At 44.8% G+C, this 23,740-nt stretch overlaps 1 protein-coding gene across 1 annotated transcript in view; it reads right to left on the reverse strand.

The window, feature by feature from the left end:
• LOC134394156 (dedicator of cytokinesis protein 7-like) overlaps positions 1–23,740 on the reverse strand; it is a 169,718-nt gene that overhangs the window by 39,996 nt on the left and 105,982 nt on the right. The window contains exons 27-38 of the mRNA XM_063119359.1: positions 22,085–22,198; positions 19,652–19,822; positions 17,704–17,843; positions 16,615–16,784; positions 13,847–13,998; positions 12,671–12,853; positions 9,969–10,095; positions 8,423–8,507; positions 6,960–7,056; positions 5,277–5,411; positions 4,484–4,636; positions 972–1,130 (exon numbers count right to left, since the gene is read on the reverse strand). Coding sequence (XP_062975429.1) covers positions 972–1,130; positions 4,484–4,636; positions 5,277–5,411; positions 6,960–7,056; positions 8,423–8,507; positions 9,969–10,095; positions 12,671–12,853; positions 13,847–13,998; positions 16,615–16,784; positions 17,704–17,843; positions 19,652–19,822; positions 22,085–22,198 — 1,686 coding nt within the window. The remainder of the gene's footprint in view (positions 1–971; positions 1,131–4,483; positions 4,637–5,276; positions 5,412–6,959; positions 7,057–8,422; positions 8,508–9,968; positions 10,096–12,670; positions 12,854–13,846; positions 13,999–16,614; positions 16,785–17,703; positions 17,844–19,651; positions 19,823–22,084; positions 22,199–23,740) is intronic.

A 23,740-nucleotide genomic window follows, 5' to 3' on the forward strand; every position in this document is an offset into this window, starting at 1 on the left:
TAACATGGTCAGAGCAGCGAGCCAAGAAGATGATCTTAGCAGCAGAGTGGTGAATAGAAACCAACGAACTGATGTGGAAAGAAGGAAGCCCAGTCAGGAGAAGGTTACAATAGTCCAGCCGAGAAATAAACAGTGCATGAACAAGAGTCTTGGCAGAAGAGACAGACAAAAATGATTGGATCCTGGCAATATTATATAAGAAAAAATGACAGGACTTAGCTACTGCCCCAACAGAGTGAGGAGTTGAATATAAAACCAAGACTATGATTTTCCTCAACTGGACTAAGTATAACATTATTAACAGTAATAGAAGAGAATGAAAGATGGAGAGAAGGTATGGGAGGGAAAACAAGCAATTCTGTCTTTGCTATATTACCGTATTTCTTCGATTCTAAGACACACTTCCCCCCCATATAAACATCTCTAAAAACAGGGTGCATCTAAGAATCGTGGGTGTGATTATTATTCTTAGAATCAAAGCTTTTTTTCCTTTGGTGGTACTGAAATTAGTGTGCGCCTTACAATCGATGGCCTCTTACAATCGAAGAAATACGGTAAGTTTCAAGCGACGATGAAGCATCCAAGCTGAGATATCTGAGAGACAGGCTGGGATATGATCCTGAACGTCAGCAGAAAGTTCCGGAGATGAAAGATATAATTGTGTATCATCAGCATACAGATGATATTGGAGGCCATGAGATTGAATAAGATTACCCAAGGACAATGAATACAAAGGAATTAACAACGGGCTGAGCCCCGAGTCTTGTGGAACCCCAACTACAAGAGAAAGACTTTCTTCCATGTCCCCCAAATTGTGGAATACATCCTATTGGAGCTATGATTGCTCTTTATTCTCTCTGCTTTTGGAAAAGGTGTCAAGACACATCTTTTTAACTCGGCCAAGCTATGGTTGAAGCACTAGTGCTGACAAAAGCTTCTGGTTGGGTTTACAGGTCTGCTGGCAATGGTACCTGCTCAGCAAAGGTGGTTTCTCGCAGCTCTGGGTCTTCCTCAGCGTAGGTCAGGATGGTCTTCAGGGAGCGCCGCAAGTGCTCCTCGTTGAAATTCTGTGAAGTTCCCACGAGCGAGGAGAGTGACATGGTGACCTGCATCTTCACTCGGGCAAAGTTCTGTACAAGAGAGGAGCACACGATAAGAACCTGTACATGCCAAGAACTTCTTTTATTTATGAAACAGCAAATTATTTATTGCATTTATATCCCACCTTTTTTCCTCCAAGGAACCCAAGGCGGCGTATATAATCCTCCTCCTCCTCTCCATTTTATCCTCACAACAGCAACCCTGTGAGGTAGGCTGGGCTGAGAGTCTGTGACTGGCCCAAAGTCACCCAGTGGGTTTCCATGGCCGAGTGGGGACTAGAACCCAGGATCTCCTGACTCCCAGTCCAACACCTTAGCCACTACACCACACTGGCACCACTAGCAAATGGATCCAGCTTTATATCAGCTGGAATACAGTGAAACCTCAGCGGGATACAGTGAAACCTTCAAGCAAATGTTCGCAGGTATTAAGAGTTGGACACATCGTGCCCGCCTCTGCCCGAGCTGGAATAGATACAGCGACGCCTTCAAGCTAAGTTATGTAGCTGGCACCCCTAGGCACACACCCTGCCATGGTGCATCCTTATAGCCCCCCCCCCCAAAAAAAGCAGGGGTAAGGAGCAGCTGTATAACATTGTCCCTCAGATGGTGACACCTCCCACCCACCCACGTCAAACTTCAGTGACTGCAAAGGTACATGCTGGTTAGGGAAGTCTTCCACCTAGTGCCTGAAGAAGATAATACAGGCTTCAAACACATGGACACATTTACATTACTTAAAATTAATTAATGTGTCTTTAAAACCAACTGGGGTGGTGCACATCCCAGGATCCCCTTAGTATGCATGCTAAGTTTTCAGGTGTCTAGGTTTCAAGTTCTTGGTGCTAACAGATAGACAGACAAACACACATCGAGTCCAACCCCCTGCTCAATGCAGGAATCCACCCTAAAGCATCCCTGACAGGTGGTTCTCCAGTGTGGGAGAGCCCACAACCTCCCTAGGTAACTGATTCCATTGTCGTACTGCTCTAACAGTCAGGAAGTTTTTCCTGATGTCCAGCAGGAATCTGGCTTCCTTTAACTTGAGCCCGTTATTCCGTGTCCTGCACTCTGGGAGGATCAAGAAGAGATCCTGGCCCTCCTCTGTGTGACAACCTTTTAAGTATTTGAAGAGTGCTATCATGTCTCCCCTCAATCTTCTCTTCTTCAGGCTAAACATGCCCAGTTCTTTCAGTCTGTCTTCATAGGGCTTTGTTTCCAGACCCCTGATCAACCTGGACTGCTGGCAAGGGATGGGTTGAACCTCACAAGGGCTAGAAAGAATGTGTTCAGCCACAGCATGAAGAACTTGATCAGGAGGGCTTTAAACTGAATCTTACGGGGGCGGGAGACGTATACCTCGAGGCAACAAGGGATGAAGGCCAAGGCACCACAGTACAGAGAACAGCTCCAATAGTGCCCCAAAATAGTGTCCGCAACAATGTAGGAACAAAGCCAGACTATAAAACACATGGTCTTCGATGTCTATATACTAATGCCCAGAGCATGGGAAACAAACGGAACGAACTTGAACTCTTATTACATGAAGACAAATACAACTTGATAGGTATAACTGAAACTTGGTGGGATGACTCCTATGACTGGAATATAGCAATTGAAGGACATAACTTGTTCAAAAAGAACAGAAGAAATAGAAAGGGAGGTGGAGTTGCACTATATGTTAAAAATACCTATCCTTGCACAGAAATACAGGCGGATCAGACTGGGAGCCCCATCGAGAGCATCTGGATTAAAATAAATGGGGCAAGGAATAAAAAGAACATGATAATCGGAATCTACTACCGACCACCCAATCAAGGAGAAGACGAGGACGAAACTTTTGAGAAACAAATTGCCAGTGTTTCAAGGAAGTGTGATGTAGTAGTGATAGGGGACTTCAATTACCCTGATATCTGTTGGGAGACCAATACTGCCAAAAGCAGCCCTTTCAAGAAATTCCTGACATGTGTGGGTGATAACTTTCTCCTACAAAAAGTGGAGGAAGGAACTAGGGATTGGCAATCCTTGACTTGATATTGACCAATTGGGATGACTTAGTGGATAAAGTGGCAGTTACGGGAACTCTGGGGGAAAGTGACCACGTCATACTTGAATTCTTGATTATGAAGGAGACAAAAGTTGAGTGTAGGCATACACGTACTCTGGATTTTAGGAAAGCTGATTTTAATAAACTCAGAACTATGATAAGTAAGGTCCCGTGGCAAGTGAGCCTAATGAGAAAAGGAGTGCAGGATGGGTGGAGTATTTAAAAAAGGAAATTTTAAAGACACAGTTACAAACAATTCAAACAAGGAGAAAAGATAGAAGACAACAGAGGAAACTAATGTGGCTCCACAAAAAGCTTAGAGATGACCTGAAAACAAAAAGGGATACATATAGGAAGTGGAAGGAAGGCCAGGCTACAAAAGAAGAGTACAGAGAAGTGGTGCAGAAGTGCCGAAATGGCATCAGGAAGGCTAAAGCTCAGAATGAGCGGAGATTAGCGAGGGATGCTAAAAGCAATAAAAAGGCTTTCTTCAGATAAGTGAGTAGTAAAAGACAGAGGAAAGAAATGGTGGTTCAACTGCTTAATGAGGATGGCAAATTGATAACAGATGACAAAGAAAAGGCTGAAGTGCTCAATTCCTACTTTGCCTCAGTCTTCTCCTAAAAGCGGGTCTATGACCCCCCTAGAAAAAGTGAAGCAGAAGTTGAGGGGGCAGGATTACAGTTTGAGATTGATAAACAAATGGTCAAAGAACACCTAATTTCCTTGAACGAGTTCAAATCTCCAGGGCCCGATGAACTGCATCCTAGAGTAATGAAGGAGCTAGCAGAAGAACTTTCAGAACCTTTGTCTATTATCTTTGCAAAATCATGGAAGACAGGTGAGGTGCCGGACGACTGGAGGAGGGCTAACGTTGTCCCTATCTTCATAAAGTGCAAAAAGGAGGAACCTGGGAACTACAGACCAGTCAGTCTGACATCCATCCCTGGGAAATATTCTGGAGCAGATTATAAAGAAGTCAATCTGTAAACACCTTGAAATCAATGTGGTGATCACTAGAAGCCAACATGGATTTGTCAAGAACAAGTCCTGTCAGACAAATTTGATCTCATTTTTTGATAAGGTAACCTCCCTTGTGGATCGTGGGAATGCTGTGGACGTCATATATCTTGACTTCAGCAAAGCTTTTGACAAAGTGCCCCATGGTATTCTGATTAACACGCTCCAGTTTGTCTGCGTCCTTCTTGAAGTGTGGTGCCCAGAACTGGACGCAATACTCTAGAAGAGGAGAGATCCTCCCAGGAAGCAGCCCCATGGTGGAAGAGGCACTAGAGGGCAGCCCCAGCGCCTCCTTACTCCCACACCGAGCACTTACATTGCCGATCTCAAAGTTCTGCCGCATGAGGAGGTAGAGCGAGGTGCTCGCGTGGGTGCGGATGGTGCCCACCCGGCTGCTGCAGTGGCGTAGAAGGCGTAGACACAAGTCGGCACACAATTCTGTGTCCTCCTCAAAAAGCATTTCCGGGAACTGCAAGCACAAGACTAAAGTTACTTTATTTAACGATGTTAAAAAAAAAATCCCGTTTTACTAGCTGCAGTCAAAGCAGTGTGTATGACAGAAGCATAAAGCCCAACAGCTTGATAATATTAAAAGCATGGAATTAAAACACTTAACGTTAAAGTGCCAAGACCCAATGTTAAAAGCCTTTGCAAATCAGGTTTTCACCTGACTCCGGGAATAGTACAAAGTGGGGCTCTGGTCGGCCTCTTTGCAGAGGCTGTTCCATTCCTGCACTCCCATAATTGAGTAAACTTTGCTCCAGGCACTGCTAGGCAATCTCCGAAAAAGGCGGCATTCCTAGAGATCAAGGCCCCTCAAGCAGATCTTAAAGTGAATGGTTGGGGAACATGAAGGGTGATAAAGAGGAGCTAAAGACCTGAGGGATAGACACACTGCACAGCACAGAGGAGGCTATGCCCTTTTTGCCCCCAGGGCCCGTAATGGATCCAGTCTCTAGTTAGAACCAGATCCGGGGGAGCTTGGACACAGGCAGTCATTTGTCCTCCTCCGCTGCCCTCTTAGGAGTGGAACCGGAGGCTTTGCAAAAGTGACTGATTCAGGAGGAGCATTTGCTTCTGCCAAGTTTTCCCAACCCAAGCACACTCACCTTGCTCACTAGTGCCCTCTGGGTGGCAAAGCAGTGTTCCAGGAAGGCCGCGCTAGGTGTACAGCCCATGCTATGCAGAAGCACCCTTAGCACCCCACCCAGGACACTCTCCTTGGCTTCCGATAAGATCACGGTCTGTGAGGAATAAGCAGGGGGTGAGGGGGAGAGAAAAACTAGTTTCAAATTAAGAATCCCTCCGGGAGGAATAGTGATATTGAAACCCAATTTTACAATATGGCAGGGTTGCCAAGTTGGACTCCATGCTGCACCGCTAACACATGCAAGCCGCCTGGCCATAAGTGGCCAAGGTGAAGATACAACCCTGACATGATCCACGAAATCCACCTTTGGGAACACATGGAGCTTTCAGTGTTAATGCCTTGCCAGGAAATCAGTGCCAGGAAAATCCAAGTTCTGAAAAAGTCCAATTTTGCAAGCTGAATTATTTGTGCTAGTTAAACAAGATTGAACTCTTCATGGCCTTGCCTTTCCGCATCTCTGTACTCAAATAGCCCTGCGTGTGATCTTTGCTCAAACACAGGCATAGAAAGGCCAAGAACAAAAAAGACAGCTGCACAAATAGATATGGTTTCCATCACATTTCAAAGAAACTCTTTATCAAAGGGCATTTAATGTTCCTTTAATTTTAAAAACATCAACTGATTGGGACAATTGATCTGAGCTGGACAAGAAAGGTTGTGCCAAACACTTATTAAGAAGCATTAACGTTTCCCTTGATAAAGAGTTTGCTTGGAACACGCTGTCGCTGCAGCCTAGTTTTAAATTCTGGGGTCCCTCCAGCCACTGCTGCACAGATCCCCCTTAACTCATTTAGGGTTCAAATTCCAGGGCCTTGATAAAAAGAAAGTCATCAGCCTTGGGATGCCAGATTCCATGCTTGCATGTGAGGAACATCCAGCACAGTCAGAGGTAGTGATGAGGGTCTGGGGAGAGGCCCTTCTCTTCCTAGCAGCCCCTGGTCTGGGATTTTCACACAGAAAGTTTGGCTCTGTAACTGGTGGAGCACAGACAAGCACTGCTTGACCCAGGCACCTTCTCCCTTCTTGGGACCTCTGGTCCATCCTCTTCCCTCTGCCTTGGCCCACCTGTGCTTCACCCCTAGGCCCTTCCTGGTTGCCTTTGCCCAACCGGTTCTGAGTAGAACCATGAACAGGAGGAAAGATTCCAACAGCATGTGAGGGAAACAAACAAGGTGTTATCCTACAAATAGGATTTTTAATAAACAGAATACATTTGGTCTCTCCTTTTCTACTGCCCTTGGAATCTTTCCTCTCTTCTCTTTTTTCCGTTTTTTTTTAAATGTTCCTGAGCAGAAGCTTGCCAGACATTTCTGCAAGATCCAACAGTATACTAGGAAGCAACCTACCACTCTTTCTTGGGTACTCAGGGCCAGTTCAGAGATCTCCAGGGCAGAGAGAGTGACAAATCATAGAATCATAGACTAGTAGAGTTGGAAGGGGCCTACAAGGCCATCGAGCCCAACCCCCTGCTCAATGCAGGAATCCACCCTAAAGCATCCCTGACAGATGGTTGTCCAGCTGCCTCTTGAAGGCCTCTAGTGTGGGAAGCCTTCAAGAGGCAGTAGAATCTCACAGTGGAAACACAACTTATGCCTATGGAATCCCAGAGCCTTGCAAGGCCGGAGCCCCTGCCGGATCCTACCTGCACAACGATTTCCAGAGTGTCCAGCACCACCATGTTGGCCTCTGTGGCCATATTCCCATCCACTAGAGCATCATGCTCCATCTCATCCTTGGACCTGAGTAAGAGATGAAGGAGGCGTGTGTTAAGATTTTCTGGGCCACCAGATTTCAATTCTGGCTTGCAAGGTTATTTGGCACTTTTCTACTCACTGTGCCATCCATGGTTAGAACTGCTTTTCCCTAATAAGGATTCTACTGTAAGAGATGTGGAGCCAAAGTGAGTAGGCTCCCAAGGAACTGCTGGTTTGTTCCTAGCCCTAGTTCTTGCTAAAACCCTCTTCTCAAGGCAATTGCTACCCAGCAAAATGATCAAGGGGCTGCAGCACCTTTCCTATGAGGAAAAAGAGTTGGGCCATGGAAGTGATGGCAGGCTGAGGTCAGGGGAGTTGACAGCAGAGTAAAAGGCATCTCTTTCCCTTGGACACAGCCTTTTCCTCTATAAAAACAAGGGGATTTTCAAGAATCTGATGGATGCTTTGAATGTCATGTGATCCTGGTGGTGCAGCAAACTAATTCTCTGTTCCCATTTATAATCAACACTTTAGGCAGAGTTCACACATTCAGGAATGGTGAGGGCCCATTGTGCAATTGGAGCCTCAGTTCGGTTCGTGCTGTTGGGTAACTTCCTTTTCTGTGGAGATTGATCACACCATAACGTTTGTCATGGGCTAGCTCACACTGAAAAGGACAAATACTCCACTGGAATAATGGAAGAGCTAAAAGGACAAAAAGGACCTGCCATTGTAAGTTTGCATGTCAAAGCTAGACTGGCAAAGGAAAGCTGGTTTTCTTAATTACTTATAAATTTTAGGAATACTGCACTGCAAATTTTATTTCTTAAAATTTATCAGTCACCCTATAGTTCTCAGGTGATGAACGAAAAGCACAAATAAAATCTTGAGTCTTGTTTGGGACTCAATGAAGCTGTTGAAGCCCAGGGAAAGGATGACAAAAGGATTATTTCAACCAATGGGAGGGCCTTCAAACAGATTGGGAGGGATCCAGACCTCTTCCCACCAGGTTTCACCTTTTTTGCAGTGAAGCCAGCATTCAAAGTGCTTTGTTGACCCCACGCTCCAGCCATGAGCCTCCACGGCTCGAGAAAGTGCATGTACATATATGGCACTGTGCAACTCTCCCAGATGTTGAATGGGCACTGTTATAAGAAGCTTTTTAAAAAATTATTTGAGTTAGTTCCAAGTGCTTCCTCACGTGAAGTGCCTCTCCCTCGGGTAAACCCCACCTGTTTAATCAACACTATTTTCTTTGAAGGATTCCCTCCTGCGCTTGAATATATGTTAATATTTTCTTTTAAAAAAGAAAGGGGCGGGGCAGACAAAGATGCTTTCCCTCAACTCCACAATCTCAGGGCCATTCAACATACTCTTGGTGCAAGATCAAAGCTGTTATGTACAAACGCACTTGTCCACCTTGTCCGAATTCTGCCTCCAGTGGGCAATATTCTTCCTCCAGCGAACATTTTCTTGAGTTCCAAACGGTCCACGCTCTGTGTAGTAAGGGAATAAAGGGCATCTCAGGCACAGAACGGGTTCCAGACAGCAAGTTCACCATGAGTTATCAATGAAGGACCCAAGCAGCTAGGATACAGCCAGACTTTCTGTACATGGCTAGGGGCTCTCTCATTACCCAGTAGCAGTGAACAGAAATAAGAGGAAATAAGGAAAAGAGGATTTCACATGTAGTTCACATTCTGCTCGTGTGGCGCAGAGTGGTAAAGCGGCAGTTACTGCAGCCGAAACTCTCCCCACGGCCTGAGTTCGATCCCAGCGGAAGCTGGTTCTCAGGCAGCCGGCTCAGGTCGACTCAGCCTTCCATCCTTCCGAGGTCGGTAAAATGAGTACCCAGCTAGCTGGGAGAAAGGGAACTGCGACTGGGGAAGGCAATGGCAAACTGCCCCGCTACAAAGTCTGCCAAGAAAACGTCAGTGAAAGCAGGCGTCCCTCGAAGAGTCAGTAATGACTCAAGTGCTTGCACGAGAGGTTCCTTTCCTTCACATTTTCATAAGAAGGGACTGGCCTTCCTTTATAGCCAGCAAGGATTATGGGACATGGGCTCAAATGTTTTGGCTTTTCTCCTTCTTTCCCCATATATGGTATTCTATTATTTTTTTAAAACTTTTTTTTTATTTATTTCAATACTTAAACATACTCATACAATAAAGAAAACAACATAATACATAAATGTTAGATAACCTTAATAACATATATTCTAGCTTAATCTGTTAACATAATCATACTTAACATAAAAGTGCACCCCCCACCCCGGGATCTTATTCCTCTTTCCAAAATCTCATTGTTTCTTCTGGAGGTGGTTTCCCACTCCCCTTAGATAAAACAAATTCTAGGAACTGTTTCCATATTCCCTCAAAATCATTCGTTTTTGTTATTCCTCGTCTCACTTCTATATTACATGTTAATTTATCGTTAATAGCAACATCCCAAATCTCTTTATACCAATCTTCTATATGGTAATCCCCTTGAACCTTCCAGTTCCTAGACATCATTAACCTTGCTGCTGTTAGCAAATTCGTTATCAATTCTTTTGTCTCTTTATTACAATTTAATTCTCCATATAATGATAACAACGCCACTATAGGTGTCTCTCCAATCTCCATTCCTAAAATTTCTTTTATCTCATTAAACACCAGTTCCCACAATTTTTGTACAAATGCACATTCCCACCACATATGTACATACGTTCCTTTTTTTTTTTTGACAACCTCTCCAACAATTTGCTGAGTTCATCTTATTTATTTTATTTAATCTCACCGGGGTTAGATACCACCTCCATGCAATTCTAAAGAGGTCTCTCTTGCCTATCCTGGCTGTTTATGCCGGCTTGCTTCAAGACCTGAAGGTTTTTTGCTTGGGGACTGGGGGATGGGGGTTGGGGGCAAGACTACTCGCTCACGCTTGCTGCCCCCACCCCTCACTGCTGTAGTTCTCACCTCGGCTGCGTCGAACCATCTCCTGGCGTGCCCCAATAGTGCCCAGGATGGCTTCCTCCAGCCGTGCTTTCATATCCAGAGACTTCTTGAAGGTGAGGCTGTTGATACGCTCAAAGGCCTTCTTGCCCTGTGGGGTTGGCAGGGACTCATTAAGCCAGAGGAGGCGTTTAACTCCCAGAACAAGATCTGTCCTTCAATTGCCCTGAGTTCGTGGGAAAGTGCTCAGAGAAGGGAGTGCCCAAATGCACATTTTAAGAGGAGCTGAGCAGTGACGCGCAAAGGCCTTTCAGCTTCGCCAGAGGGAAAGCTGTTGGCTGGAGACAGGTCGGCCGTCCTTCTTGCCCAGTACCAAACACTCTAGAAAGGACCTGCAAGGTCTCACACCTCACTTCCAGCAAACAGACATGCCAGGATTCCAAGTGCAAGGCTGCCTCCCTTCCCCATTGCAGCTCATACCTTGGTTGAAGCCAACTGCGCTATCAGATCTTCCCCATTGCAGGCCTTGGTTGAAGCCAACTGCGCTATCAGATCTCACAATATCCCATGGGAATGCTTTCATCGTAAGCCAAATGAAAGTACATCATTTTATGCCAACTGCCAGTGGCTTCTGGCCAGTTGCCACGCAACAGCAGACTCCTTAGAGAGCCAAATCACAGCACACCTGCTGTTTCCCAAGCTCTGCCAAGCTCCTGACGGTGGGAGAGGTCCTGTACCTGCCTCTACCCCATCTCTGCCTGCCTCGTTCTCACAAAGTTTGAGATCTGCAGCTACCAAGGAAAAACACAACATCGCGATAATGTTCACCGTACTACCTTTCTTGCTATTTCCTTTCTTGCTATTTCCTGTCCACATACATTCGGATGGTATTTTAAATGAACTGTTCCTGCATTAATTCAAACATGGGCTACATTAGGGTTATGTCCCCCAACCCCCCAAATTGGGTACATTTCTGAACTTTTTATCTCTAACAGCCATCAGCTCTGCCTAAACATTGCAATGCTGCATCGAGCGGGGTGTGTGTGTTGGACTTGATGGCCTTGTAGGCCCCTTCCAACTCTACTATTCTATGATTCTATGCTCTTAGAAAGCGGTGGGGAGGGGGGCGGCTTGAGACAAGAATGCTCAAGAGCTGCGCTTTGGGCTTCCATTCCAATCCCTGGGGAAAGGGTCTGTGAGCTCAAAGGTGGACAGACTTCAAGACTGTGCCAGGGCTGTGGAGTTGGAGTTGGAGTCGTGGAGTCGGAAGCAATTCTTGGGTTACTGGAGTCGGAAAAAATGTGCCGACTCCGACTCCTAATAAATTTAAATTGCATATAGAGTTGCGATATGTCCCTGAAAACCAAGATTGTCCAGATTCCAGCCAATTCAAAAATATTCTGGCTGGTTGGACAAAAATCCTGGATTCGCAGTCCAGGTGGCCAGAGAAATTCAGACCCCCTCAGTGGATAGGCAGCAGCAGAGAAAAAGACGGATCAATGTGCCGCCTTTTCCAGAGTGCCGCTGCTCCTTCACAGGCAGGCTCAGACCAGTCACCATGACTCTAGTGCTCCAAGCATGTGAGTTCCAAGCACAAGAAGGAGTTTGGTCATCTTGGCTGGTTGCGGTAAGCGCTGGGCCCCACTGGGTTGTTTGTGGGGGAGGAAAGAGTCTTTTGGGGTGTATGAGGGAGGGAGTGGGGGGGAGGAAGGAAAGGAAGCACAAAAATAAACTTTCACTTTTAACGGAATAAAATACAGTTGTTACGAAGTAGCTCTCCTGTGAGTGAGCAGTACAGACTCCATTTTGAGGCAGCCCCCTCCATCTCCAACAGAGATGAGGAAAAAAACACAGAAATGGGGCTGAGAGCAATCACAAGGCTAGGTCAAGCAATTCATTTAGATAAGAATCACCTTACTTAGCCACAGACGCTCTATGACCAATGTCTAAAGATTCCTTACAAGTGTGTGTGTGTATGTGTGTGAGTCACATTAGAACGTGTGCAAGTTGTACATGGGTCTAATGAGAGCATATCATGTAACACAGTAAAGGAGATTTTTATTTGGATCTTAGAAAATATGACCTCATTGTTTTCATTTTTGGGCTTCTTTAATAAATAAAATTTTAAAAAACCCAAAACGTCTTAGCTATAGCCTTTAGACCCGGGCTTTAACAGGTTAGGGTTCTAAAAAGCTGCGTGCTTGCAGTCGATGTAGGAAATATATAGGAAATTTATTTCCTATATCGATATATAATTAAAGGAGTCGGAGTCGGAGGTTTTATGTGCCGACTCCACAGCCCTGGACTGTCAACTACTTTGGTTTTACTAGAACTCCAAGAGCCAGGTGCAAAGTAGTGGCTGGAAGGAAGGGGGAGGAGCTAGATGCAAAATGCTTGTTAAAGCAGTGGAGATAAAGATCTAGTCCAAAGGATACTACTTTACAGGTGGCGAAGACGAAGACTGGGCGATAAGTGACTGACACAAGGCCAGCCATGGCAGGGAATTCTTTATTGCTTTTACTGCTACTTGCTATTGGTAAACTACTGGGAACCAGAAACCCCCTCCAACCAACTGCTAACCACCTAATGATCTACCAGCAGATCCTGATCTACCATCTACCCATCCTTGTACCAGCTACATACAGGACTCCGGGTCCTGGCCCCAGTCTTGGGAAGGAGAGGGAAACAGAGAAGCCAAGTACCAGAACTTGCTAGACTCTTCTAACCTTGTACTCGAAGCACGAGACACAGAGGTAGAGGAGGTCAAGGAGACGGTTCACGTGCAGAGCAGAGAGATCAGCAAGCCAGCGGTGCAACACAGCTCCGTCTGCGTTCTTCAACACCCAAAGGAGACACACCAGAAGGTTGCGACTCGCCTCAGCAGACAGCAGGCTGTGCTGGCGGGGAGGCTGCAAAAAAACCAAAGCCCAGGCTCAGGGCAGCCCCTCCAATTCACACCACGCAGGGAGCCCCCCCACCCCTTCTCACCACGTGAGCCTTGAGTCACACATGATCACCGTGCCTGGGCTCAATCAACCCCAGCTGTAACAGCCGCTGGAACCCCAGGGGCGGGAGTAAGAGCGGTGCCCTGCAGAACATCCAGAATAAATGGCCTCCACATGCATGTTTTTGACTAATAATGCTTTTAAGAAACTTCAATCCACCTTAACTAATGGAGTAAAAAATAGCCAAAGGCAAGGGCGGAACCAAGGAAACTTCTACAATAATATTATTAGTAAATTGATACTTTCATGCTCGCCTAGCAGCTTCTGCAGACAACTGCACTAACGTTATAAAGTCCTGAGGAAGAACGCAACCGCGTCCGAAACGCGTAGGCACTTGGCACTTTAATAAAACTTTTACTAATAATACTATTGTAGAAGATTCCTTGGTTCCGCCCTTGCCTTTGGCTATTTTTTACTCCCCTACGGGGTTTTCCTTGCTTTCGCACACCTTAACTAATGCCTTAATCACTGTGGCCTACATTAGAACAGAATATGCATCCTTCCTTCTCTGAACGCTCCACAAAAGGCTCATCCTGAACATCTTTATGTGGGCTGCGGTGCTCATTTCAATCTGCTGAGATGCTTTTTATTTATTTCTTGGCTGTTTCATGTACATTGCCATATACCATTAATTTCCTGTAGGCTTTGAGATGAAGTGTACCATAATTTTGAACGCACATACACATACACACACAGCCTCTCTGCCAATGCATGTCTGAAGACTCCAGTGTGCTCTTGAATTCATTCTACCCGGGCTCGCACAGGTTCCCAACAGATGTGGTTTCTTAGCTACAGGGAGAGGGTCTTGGGGTATCCCAACCCTTTACAATTCCCTCCCCCATCAAGCAGGGGCTCTATTCTCTGCCCCTACCCGCCCCAACGTCAGTGTACACTCACCACCGATGGCATCTGGAAGGCAGTGGAGCGGTGGGGGTGAGGCAAGGGGGAGCCTGCAATGGCCATGGCGACGGACTGGCTAATGGTGCTGCCATCTCCGTCTCCGTCCTCAACCATCACAGAGGCCAGCCGCCCTCGTTGGCTGAGGCTCTCTGTAAAGAGAGAATTGCCCAAGGGCAGGTAAAGGAAGGAACAGCAGCCCCCCCACCCCCACCCCACCCCACCCCACGACATTAACTTTGAAGATTCTATTTATTCATCAAAATGTAAAGCTAATTTGCACAACCATTTCTTGTTTATTTGTCATAAAATGTATAACCTGCATTTCCCCTTCCAAATGGAAACTTCAAAGCACCTAACAGAACAACCCAAAAAGTAATCATTGAGTCAGCTGAAATACTACAAGCACCAAAAAAAACCCCCAAAAAACACCAAAGCTAGAACAAGATTAAAGCCACTTTGAATCAACATTTTGACTTTTTTGAAAAACAAAGACATTATCAGTATGAAGCTAATTCCACACCAGTGATCTCTGGCAAAATTACTGCCAAGGCAAGGCTGGGGCCCTGGACAGCTGTATCCTGAGCCAGACCTGGTGTGTGTGTTCTCCAACCCCAGGTCTTTGCAGTAAGTTGCCCAAGTCAAATTTGGATGCAGAGTGTGGCGGGCAAGAGGCTCTGCAATTGTAACCACACAAGAAAGGAGGCCAGGCTCTTAATACTCATACCTGGCCTGGCTAATTCAGAGGCCTCAGACTGCCTGCAAATTATGGGGGACTATAGTTAACAATGCACTTCTCTGTTCTCTTCCATAGGGTCTAGGGCCTGAACTCGCACAGTCCTGGGTAGCTTATCAGGTCAGGCCCCAGTATCAGGCCATGAGGTTTCTTGTTCAAACCCAGGTTCTTCTTCTGGCTTGGTGTTTCTATATGAGTTTCTTGGTCATCCATTCATTAACCTCTTACACTCTGCCTCTCTATGACCTCTGAGATTTTCTTTGGGGCCTGACCCTGCTTAAACTGTTGCATCCTTCCTAAACAACTGGTAACAAACCCACAAATTACCACCTACATTTTGAATGTTTTCCAGGATAATTGTGATTCTGATATGTGTTGGAAACATGTTTGATCATTCAAAGACTGATGGCCATTTTAAAAAGCCACTCTGGAGCTCTCTTTGATTGCATCTGCCCAATTGACTGACTTAAGATTTTGCTTTTGTGCGGTTCATAAAGCATGTGCTTCCTCTGATGATGAAGAAAGCAGCAAAGTATGACCAGGGTTTATAGCTGAATTTACAAATATACTGAATATAGAAAAGTTAAGAATTGAAATTAAAAATATCTCCCCAAAAATTAAGCAAGAGAAAAACAAGGACAAAGATTTAGCCATGAATATGGAAGAATGGTTCCACTAGTTCTGTAGATGGGTGGCAAACCATGACATATTAATAGACTTGGTTTTCTATTTTAAAATCCATTATTAGGGCAAAAAGTCAACCCGATGGTCCCAAGATTTGGCTTCTTTTGATTTTATTTTTTTAACCAAGCACACCACCATCTAAAATTATCTCTAGCTTTGTTAATGTAAAAACTGTCTCGTTTCTCTCAACTTTTGTTTTCCACCTACTAAGGAACATCTGGTTGGATTTTAATTACATGTTCATATATGCAGGATCAACTATTGTTTGTTTCTTTGTCCCAAAGGTACAAGTTTCATCCATCACATCACCTGGTTGAGCGTTTATAACCTCCTCCCACGTTTAAGACTCTGACCACACAGACTCAGCGCCTTCAAAATCAAGCTGGGTTTCTTTTTTCTCCCCTCCACCTGCCCCCTTTTCTTTGTGTAACATCCGCCTGATAAAGAGATCTGGAAATCTCAAACACCAGCATGTTTTTTACGACCTCTGAGTTGGTCTAATAAAGATATTAGGCTAATATGAATATTGTACTTTCTCTTCTAGCCAACACAATTATCGTTGCTTTAGGTGTCTCTTTGTATTGTTAATCAAAAGGAACCATTAGCTCTAGTCCCAAATAAAGATGCTTGCAGCATTCTGATCAGAAGTTATAATGCTTGCAGAGTTAATACACAGAGCTGATTTTTTTTTATAACCGATACTTTAGAATCAAATGGTATCAGATATAGTTGGAGATCGATTTGCCCCTTCATCAGGCATGCTATTATTGAGAAACCTTAGAGAGGGAGTCAGAACAAGCAATAGTGATGGAGGATTTGATGAGAAAAGCTGTGAAGGAGATTCTCAATGATACTAAAAAACAGAATAAAATAAAAGAGGAAGACTCTGGATTTTAAACTTTAAAATAATGAAGCTGAAGTGTTCAATGAACGTAGCTGCTTTAAACGACTTGCTTGGATGAAGGACAGCAAAGCATCTTTTAAAGAGTCTATTTGGCATGGCTTCGTTGTATGACCACTATATCAAAATGGCTGTATAAATCAAACCCTAGCCAGTGAAGCTCACATGCTGGACACCTGGATTCTTCTCCCCCACCCGGGAGGAGGTCACCTACAGTCACCAGTCTGACCCAGCTGGATTGATGCCATGACTGCCAAACCTGGCGCCTCTCTAAGTATGCGGAGAAGACCTGCAGACAGTAGGCTTGCTGCCAGCAAAGAAGGTCTGGGAGAGACCGCCATCGTTGGAACTGGCTAGGAACCTGCATGCTTTGGAGCATTCATCTATTATTTCCCTCTCTTCCCCCCTGCCCCCTCCCACCCCACCCAAGGGGCTTCCTGGCCTCACCTGTGAAGTCGTAGAGCTGGGGCAGGGCGTCCATGATGATCCCAATCAGAGGCAAGTAGAGCTGAGCCACATGCTCCCGCACAATACAGTCCATGTAGCGGGTGTCTGAGTCATGGCTGCACAGCAGGTTGTGCAGAGTACCAATGGCCTTCTTGTGCAGGAAGAAGGCCCTGCGGTAGGGTAAGAATAGCAGCATCACAAAGGGGTCTGGCTAAAAGGGCCATGGGAACTTAACCACTACACAGAGCGGTTTCATCCAACCTTACTTCTTCCAGACACTGGGGAAAACCTCGGCCATTGATAACTGGGTAAGGCAGCGGCCCAGCAACTCCTCTCCCCACTCCACGATCCTGGGTTTGTGGGGGTTGGTTGTGATTAAGAAATAGTGATGGAATGACATTGTGCATCTGCTTACGGAGAGCCTCCTCCAACGTCCATGCGCTGACAAGATCTTATTTAGACTATCGCCATGCATTGCACATGGAGCTGAATCTCCAAATCGTTGGGAAACTACCATTAGGAAATGTGCGGCTGTATTTTGCATTAACAGGGAGAGGACATACAGAGCGTTTTGTCACTGGTTTTGGAACAGCCACCCTGGCTAAAGGACTGTTCCTGAAGCAAAATGCCAAGTGCCAGCTTCAACCTCTACAGCCCTAAGCAGTTTTGGGACCATTGTACATAAAGGATTGTCTGCTCCAGCATGAATTTGTCTAGACATTAAGGACAGCCGCTAGCTGGACGTCTCACAGTGCCTTACAAGAATAAGACCCTAATAAGACAGTAAATACAATCTGAATATAGAACAAGCTACTTAAAATAAAAAGGGTTTCAGCTGACACGAAAAAATAAATAAATAAGATGCCAGGTGATTTCCCAAGCCAAGATGCCATGACTGAAAAGGCCCTGTTTCTAGTCACTATCAAACTTTGAATCACCCGAAGTTCGATAGCAACTAGAAACAGGGCCTGTCTTATTAGGGTCTTATTCTTGTAAGGCACTGTGAGACGTCCAGCTAAAGAGTAGCTGATAAATGACTTAATCAAGCCAACAACCCCTGGGGCAAATCACTCCCAGGGTCACACTTACCCCTCTGCATCGGGCTCCAGGATGAGCGCCAGCTCCGTCAGCACCAGCCCCGCCAGGAAGTGCTGCTGCCGAAAGGCCACAGAGAGCTCAAACATGCTGGCCACTCGCTGGTCCTGTGTGTGGCTGGAGAAGGCTGAACCCTGGTAAAGGGGGAACCAAGCAGAACTCTTGACTCTCTACTGCCAGGACACCGTCTATCCCTGCCCTTCCCATCACAGAGCAAAGGACAGCACACCCCGGTCTCCTGCCCTTCCCACACTAGTGGTTATCATCTAGGGGGATCCTCCTGAGTGGCTCATTGTCTTTCAAACTTTGCTTTAGCGAACTTCCTGAAGGAAAGCAGAGAGAAGAGACGAAAACTTTAGCCGATGTTAACTAAGAAAGACAACCTGCCGAAGGAAGTGAGGCAGGTGGCTACTAGGAGGAGGGCTTTCTCTGCTGTGGCACCCTGGTTGTGGAACGAGCTCCCCAGAGAGGTTCGCTTGGCACCGACATTGTTTTCCTTCCGTCGCCAGCTGAAGACCTTTTTTATTCTCTCAGCATTTTAACACTTAATTTAACTTAAATTTAAACTTTGCTGTTTTAATCTCATATTTTAACCTATATCAATTTTTGCTGTGTGGTTTTAATCCTGGTTGTTCTTTTTTATATTGTACTTTGTATTTGTGTTTTTAGGTTGTTGGTTGTTTTTATGCTCTTCGTGGTTTTAATTTTTGTGAACCGCCCAGAGAGCTTCGGCTATTGGGCGGTATAAAAATGTAATAAATAAATAAATAAATAAATAAATAAACGCAACTCAGCAGCTTCTCATATCCCAAGTGTGATGGTAGCACACAGACAAAAGAGAAGGAAAATGGCCCCTCGTGCATATCATGTAATTCCCAAGGGGTGAAAATGCTGGAAGGGAGACACTGTCTTCCCTGTCAAGAGGCAGCTCAGACCCCCGCTATTCCTCTCTTGCTAGTAACTGGTTGCCCTATCCATTACACCAGTTTTGAAATCACTCCACTGGCTGCCAATTCATTTCTGTGCAAAGTATAAAGTGTTTGTTATCACCTTTAAAGCCCTACATGGTTTGGGTCCAGGCTACCTGCGGGATCGCCTTCTCCTGCACAATCCACCCCGCACACTCAGGTCCTCTGGGAAGAATTTATTTCAGCCAGCCAAAACTAGATTAACAACTGTTACCCAGAGGACCTTCTCTTCTGTTGCTCCCAGGCTGTGGAATGGCCTACCGGAGGAGACTCGTCAACTTAACCATCTACCAGCATTTAAGAAAGCCATTAAGACTGATCTCTTCCGGCAAGCCTATCCAGTGGAATATTAAGATGTTTTTAATGTTTCTAGGATGTTTTTAACAATGTATATTATGTTTTGAGTATAATGTATTTTATCGTTATTGTTGTTCCCTGCCTCAATCAGAATGGAGAGGCGGGTAAGAAATAAAATTATTATTATTTATTATTATTATTATGGCATTCCTGCCAAATTGTTTTCTGCTCCCCCTCCCCATTTGCCTCTTTTACTCTTCTCAACATCTACCAGGCTGAGCCCCATGCTTTGAACAGCCAATCCTCTCACCATCAGCAGTAAAGACAACTCTCATCTCTTTCAAAATCCTTCCTGGAAATCTAATTCTTCAGCAAAGCTTCCTTGAGCCCTCAATCTTTCCACCTCCCCACTTCACCCCAAGTGTCACTTAACCAGCCATTTGCTTAGACAGCTTTTTAAAAAAAGTTTGGGCAAATTCTACCGAAGGAGAGATCTATCTAAGCTAAGGTGATTGGCCATGGCAGCTCAATGGAGTCTCCCATGTTCAGAGTAACAACTGCTGGGGAGAGCTTCCTGGCCCTTGTTGGAGATAGAGTGGTAGACCAGATGGACCCTTGGCCTGATCCATCAAGAGTGTTTCTTCTCAGGTTCCCTTCTCCGGTGCAGGTCTACTTACCTGGGAGGTTGCGGAAGAGACAGAGGGAGATGGAGAAGCAGGTGGGGAGAGGCCACTGCACGGCAGGTTCAAAGTGACATAGTGCTCGTGGCTACAGATGATACGGATCAAGTCCATCCTCAGGGCAATGAGAGCATTGGGGTTCTGGGTGGTCAGCAGCCGGTTGTTGATCTGGAGAGGAGAAAGGGAGACACTGGTTATCTTGGGCTTGTTGCAGCAATGCGGACCCATCACCCTCCAGGTTCAAGTAGTGGTCGCCCAAAGCTGCCAACTCCTTCCACAGCATTACATCTGAGTTAAGGGCTCAAAAACATCCCAGTGTAGACCTCTCAACCTGTATGTGGGGGTGGTGTGTGTGTGTGTGCCTGTGTAAGCAAATATAGCAAGTAAGTTTTTCTGCAGAAGGCAAGGACATTCAGACTCACCAAACACTTCAATGGACCACCAAACACTGCAACTCTAATCTGACCCTATCCTACAGGAAGTGTCAGTTTGGGGGAGCAGTGGGGCTGACCAGAGGGGCACAGAACAATGATCAAGAGCCCTTTATGGTGCACAAGAAGCCCAAACCCTCATTTCATGAACTGAAATGCTCCTGAATGTTCCAATTCATTTCATGTTCCAGTTCATTTCAGGAACTGAAATGAAATTTGACCATTTCATTTCAGTTCCTAACTTATGGCTGGATACCTGTGTGCCCAAAACAAAACAAAAAAGGACTTATTGGAAGACAAGGAGGCAGTTAGAAGTGAATAATTGCATAGCAAAATGAAATACGCACACAGTTTTACCCTACACGGGATTCTGAAAGATACAGTAATTACTTTCTGCCGCACTGGAAATATACCTCTTTCAAAATAAAGGAACCCTATCAGCATCTATTCATAGTGAGAGTTGCTGAGCTATTCCCAAGTCAATGGGCTGGTTCACATGTCATGATAAACCACGCTGAAAATAAGCCACAGTGGGTTGTTGTTCGATTGCTAATCTCCGTTACTCCCTGCAGATCTGCTCTTGCTGTGGCTTGTGTCCCCCTTAGTCTTCCTGCTCCAGCACCTATACCATGGGCCTTTGAGGCACAACCTTAGCAGCCTACTCTACTAATGAGCACAAACAGTCTAAACAGTCTACTAGCATTCAAGAAAGCTATAAAGACTGATCTCTTCTGGCAGGCCTATCCAGTGTTTTTAGAATGTTTTTAGGATGATTTTTAGGATGTTTTTAACAATGTATCTTATGTTTTAATTCAGTTTTATGTATTTTATCTTTTATTGTTGCTCCCCGCCTCGATCAAAATGGAGAGGCGGGTAAGAAATAATAATAATAATAATAATAATAATAATAATAATAATAATAATAATAATGATTAATTCAACTAGTGGAGTAGATTCCCCCACACACACACCTTTGGGAGATTTGTGCAAATTTAACTTTGTTTTTTTACTTACAGGGAGATTTGTGCAAGTTTGCTAAAGCACAGTAGTTAAGGATTTCATTTTATCTAAAATAAATAAATAAATCCAATTCCTGCATCTGGAAACAAAGTCCTACGAGGAGAGACTGAAAGAACTGGACATGTTTAGCCTGGAGAAGAGAAGATTGAGGGGAGACATGATAGCACTCTTCAAATACTTAAATGGTTGTCACACAGAGGAGGGCCAGGATCTCTTCTTGATCCTCCCAGAGTGCAGGACACAGAATAACGGGCTCAAGTTACAGGTAGCCAGATTCTGGCTGGACATCAGGAAAAATGTCCTAACTGTTAGAGCAGTACGACAATGGAACCAGTTACCTAGGGAGGTTGTGGGCTCTCCCACACTGGAGGCATTCAAGAGACAGCTGGACAACCATCTGCCAGGGATGCTTTAAGGTGGATTCCTGCACTGAGCAGGGGGTTGGACTCAATGGCCTTAGAGGCCCCTCCCAACTCTACTATTCTATGATTCTATGAAACCCAAACACAAGTTCTGCTACTGCAGCCAATTATGAATGGTATCTAATTAATATCAACATACCCTTTTAAACCATTTGTTCCTGTTGCAAAACTTTTGTTTTCAGGGTATTCGTGTGTGTATGTGTGTGTGTGTGCCTCCCTCCCTTTTCTGAAATAGCCAATGAAGATAAGCGTGGATTAAAGAGCAAACTGTACTTAGGGTCTGCGGGGGACAAGAACAGGGAGCATCTGGAACCTTCATTTTGTATACACCCTCCCACCTGTATCCTCCCCAACAAAATACTAGTGGAGGCCACAACCATGGCCTGTTTTGTAAGCTTTTAACAGGAACCACACAAATGTTTCATGTTTTCAGCATGAGTCCTGCAGTGCACATGGTTTTCCACAGTTACTTATAGAAAGAAAAACTCAGACATTCTTTCCAAAGGTACAACTGCCCCCATGCTGGGGGACTAGCACCACCAGGTTCCTCTTGTTACCTGCTTGTAATAGGAACGCAGAAGCATAAAGACAAAGCCACGATCCATGAAGGACAGCAGGTCATTGAGGAAAAACGCCAGGCTGCTGTTAAGATGTTCCACCAGCTCCACGTCCTATGGAAGAAGAACAATGGTGTGTGAGGAGGCAACTAGAGGGACTTCTATGGGTCTCTGGCAACCTTGAGTGTAAGGTCAGAGAGTGAGGCAAGGGGGCAACAGGTTAGGTTTATGTGAGCAAGCTATAAGCACTGCAGGCAGGCAGGCAATGGGGCCGAGCTCCCATACAATTCCCACCCATGCCAGGAAATTTTTTTACTGCATTATGTGCAGATGGTTCATATTTGCATCAGTGGCAAATTTAAATAAGAACAAGGCCCACTAGTCAAACCTGGATTTTGTGAAGTTATACAGTTACATAAATAGTTTCTTTTTCAAAGCTTGCTTTTAAAAATAATTTGTTTTAAAGCTTAGCTTAAAGCAGAAGCAGGGAACCTTTGGCTCTCCAGATATTGTTGGATTAAAACTCCCATAATCTGACCATTAGCCATACGGATGGGTGTTGGGATCCAACAACATCTGGAGGGCCAAAGATCCCCAACTCCTGGCTTAAAGTCACTCAGCAAAATGATGAAGGAAAAAACATTACATGAAACTAAAAAAAGGAAGAGATAGTCTCTAGTGTTAAAGAGCAGGAAAGTTTTTATCTCTTTGTACAGATGTCTCAAACGTTTAAAAATGTATTGTTGTTACTAGACTTTTTGAATAAAAGCTTGACGTTTCGGATCTGCTGCAGATACAACAGGCAAAAAGAACGCAAGGAAGTCTTTCGATCGCTTCATTTGGACTTTTTTGGTAGTTCATGTTATTCTGTTATAGCAGCTCCTGAAGAAGGATCGGCAGATCCGAAACGTCGAGTTTTTATTCAAAAAGTCTTGTAACAACAATACATTTTTAAACATTTGAGACATCTGTACAAAGAGATTAAAACTTTTCTACTTTTTAACACTAGAGACTATCTCTTCCCCTTTTTTTGGTTTAAAGTCACTTAGGGCACAATCCTATGCACATTTAGACAGAAAAACACCCTATAGCTCTCAGCATTGCCCAGCCAGCATGGCTTCCTGGGGAACATTGGGAGTTGTAAGATTTGTTTTGGGGTTTTTTTTTTGTCTAAACATGCATAGTATTCCATCCTTGAATATACATTTATGAAGGTGTACAAGGTTTGGGATATGTACCCACCTATCATTAAATGCTGTTGCAACTCCATTAATAAGGACGGATTTTTCCTTCAGTATGCTTTCCCCATGAGATGCTTGGAATTACAATTTTATGCAAATAGTGTAGAATTTTATTTTATAATTTACATTATATTCAGAAAGTGGGCCAAAGTAATATATCACAGGAAACCCATGCTTTTTATCACTTGAGTAATCTTGCATGTTATATATGAAATAAATGTTTCGTGCGTTTATTTACACTTGCTGTTTAGGGGGAAGGACCAGGGAATGTAACTAATCTGTACCTTGTTGATGCTGAAGGCATGCTCCCCTGTAATATTGTGAGACAGGAGTGCTTCTTTAAGCACCCTAGCATATTATTCACTAGACATGAATTAAGCAATCCAGTGTGCTGGTGGAGTGAAGTGTCCAGTAA

The sequence above is a fragment of the Elgaria multicarinata genome, chromosome 3 (assembly GCF_023053635.1).
Source record: "Elgaria multicarinata webbii isolate HBS135686 ecotype San Diego chromosome 3, rElgMul1.1.pri, whole genome shotgun sequence".
Lineage (NCBI taxonomy): Eukaryota > Metazoa > Chordata > Lepidosauria > Squamata > Anguidae > Elgaria > Elgaria multicarinata.